Source organism: Octopus bimaculoides, chromosome 23 (genome assembly GCF_001194135.2).
Source record: "Octopus bimaculoides isolate UCB-OBI-ISO-001 chromosome 23, ASM119413v2, whole genome shotgun sequence".
NCBI classification, from domain to species: Eukaryota; Metazoa; Mollusca; class Cephalopoda; order Octopoda; family Octopodidae; genus Octopus; species Octopus bimaculoides.
In genome coordinates this window covers 11,710,394-11,712,834 of record NC_069003.1, presented here as the reverse complement: position 1 = coordinate 11,712,834, position 2,441 = coordinate 11,710,394, and the positions used below count along the sequence as shown (strand labels likewise).

Here is a 2,441-nt window from a genome sequence, read left to right as displayed (position 1 = left end):
ATCTGGCACAAAGCCACTCTCCTCAATACTACTCCCCTTCCCAAAAAAGGGGTCTTGTAAATTATGTGGTGACCTCACTACTCCTGGTGCCACATAAAAAAAAAAACCTGTGCACTTTGTAAAGTGGCTGGCGTTATGAAGAGCATCCAGTCATAGAAACCGTGCCAAAGCAGACTGTAGAGTTTGGTGCAGTCTTCTGACTTGCCAGTTTCTGTTAAACCATCCAACCCAATCCAGCATGGAAAACAAACGTTAAATGATGATGATGATGATGATGATGATGATGATGATGATGGCGATGATGATGATGATAGTGATACACACAAACATACACAAAAACATACACACGTACACATGCATATACGTGGAGATGCTGAATAGGTCCTGGATTTCAGGGTATTGTGAAAGACTTAGATGGAGGCCCAACCTTCCAAGTTCTTCTACAGGGCTTAGAAAAACTGAACGATCACTGCAATAAGTGTGTGAATCTATCAGTTTTAACAAGAAAACATTGGTCAGCCCAACAATATAGTTGAAGACTCTTGCCCAAGATGCTGTGCAGTGGGATTGAACCTGAAAACACGTGGCTGCAAATTTTTGACCATACGACCATGTCTGATTGAATCCCGAAATCACAATTTTAAATGATGCATTCAGATTGCACAGTCACATGGATGCAAAAATATTCTCAAAACCAAAATGTCCTGGAGTAATACCTACATAACCAAGAGTTTTCCGAAAGATTTTTCTGGAGCTTTCCAAGTTGTTGTGATGAAATTCCTGTTGCTGCTGCTGTTGTTGTATGAAAAATAGGAGTTTTTGCTCTGTAAAAGAATCAAGTATGAATGAGTCACCATGTTTTTTTTTTTATGTTTGAGAGTGTCATTTTATGACAATGTTGGTAGTTTTAGTTGTCAATTGTGTTGTTTAGTACTTGAATCAGTCTTGGTTGAATAACAAACATTGATAAAAACGCCTTCTAAATACAGACTCGTTTAAATGAAGGGTATGTTTATTGCAGAAAACATTTAAATGGTTTTCTGGTGCTTCTGGGTTTTTTTTACTGCTTTATGCAATATACATACACTTTATTTAAATTGCTCTGAAGAAGCTATAAGATGTTGCACAAGCACTCAGCTCTGAATGCAATGTGTCTTCTGGAAGAAACAGATGTAAGACAATGAAGTTGATTGCATCACTCCTGTTCTTTAATAACTCATTAATTTATACACGTGTGTGTGTGTGTGTGCATGCGCATATGAATGGCTGTTTGCCTACTTGTATTGACATTGCATGACAGTTATAATCAAATGTTACAATCATACAACAGTGTCACAGAGAAATATTACTTTGCTTGAAAACAAGTAAAGGTTGGTGGCAGGAAGAACATCCAGTCATAGGAAATGTTTGCCTCAAATAATTCTATCTAAGCCATGCAAACATAGAAAAGTGGACATTAAAACAACAACACTGTTGCGTCACCGCCAATGGTGACTACTATAGAAAATTCTGCTCCAGTAAATTTCATCTGATCTAGCAAACAGGGAAATGTGGCTGCTAAAATGATGATGATGATAATAGCACTGATAAAGGGACACACATATGCATGCATGTATATATTTACATATATACATACATGCATACATACATACTATATATGTACATATAAGCATACATACATACACTCATACATATACATATATGCATACATACATACATACATACATACATACATACAAACATATATCCATATATGCATACATACACACTATATATGTACATACAAATATACATACATACATATATGCATACACACATACTACATACATATATACACGCATAGATACACACATGTATACATGCATGCACATATATATATATATATATGTACTTACACACATGTATACATACATATATACACATGCATGCATACACATATATACATATATGCATATATACACACATACATAAACACACACACACACACAAATATAAATAAATGAAAGATAAAGTTTACCTGGTTCCTACACAATGTTCCGTCTGTATGGAATGGTACATCAAATGTACCCAAATTTTGTGAAACTTTCTCGTCAGATACAATGACCAAGTACAACTCTTGGAGTTTAGTGCTATTTTGACCTTTTACAGTCACTAGAAGATAGAGAACAAAAAAATATAGCTCACATACATACATACATACACACATACATACATATATATGAATAATAATAATAAATGGAGCAAAACACATATAAATAAAGGTTCCTTTAATTCCTACACATGTTTCAAAATATATGAGAGAGCTCTTCTACAAAGAAGTAAGAGCAGCTGGAATTCCTCGTATATTCCTCTTCAGGGAATCCATAAATAAACATAAGAAAGCAAGACAAATACGAAATGATGAGGTAACTTACGAGCTAAGATAATATTAATCATCATCA

At 34.7% G+C, this 2,441-nt stretch overlaps 1 protein-coding gene across 2 annotated transcripts in view; it reads right to left on the bottom strand.

Annotated features, from left to right (window-relative positions):
- The window catches only part of LOC106880355 (putative ferric-chelate reductase 1), a 57,843-nt gene that overhangs the window by 33,342 nt on the left and 22,060 nt on the right, over nt 1–2,441 (bottom strand). For both annotated transcript variants that reach the window (XM_052976021.1, XM_014930239.2), the window contains exons 3-4: nt 2,018–2,151; nt 721–824 (exon numbers count right to left, since the gene is read on the bottom strand). In XM_052976021.1, coding sequence (XP_052831981.1) covers nt 721–824; nt 2,018–2,151 — 238 coding nt within the window. The remainder of the gene's footprint in view (nt 1–720; nt 825–2,017; nt 2,152–2,441) is intronic.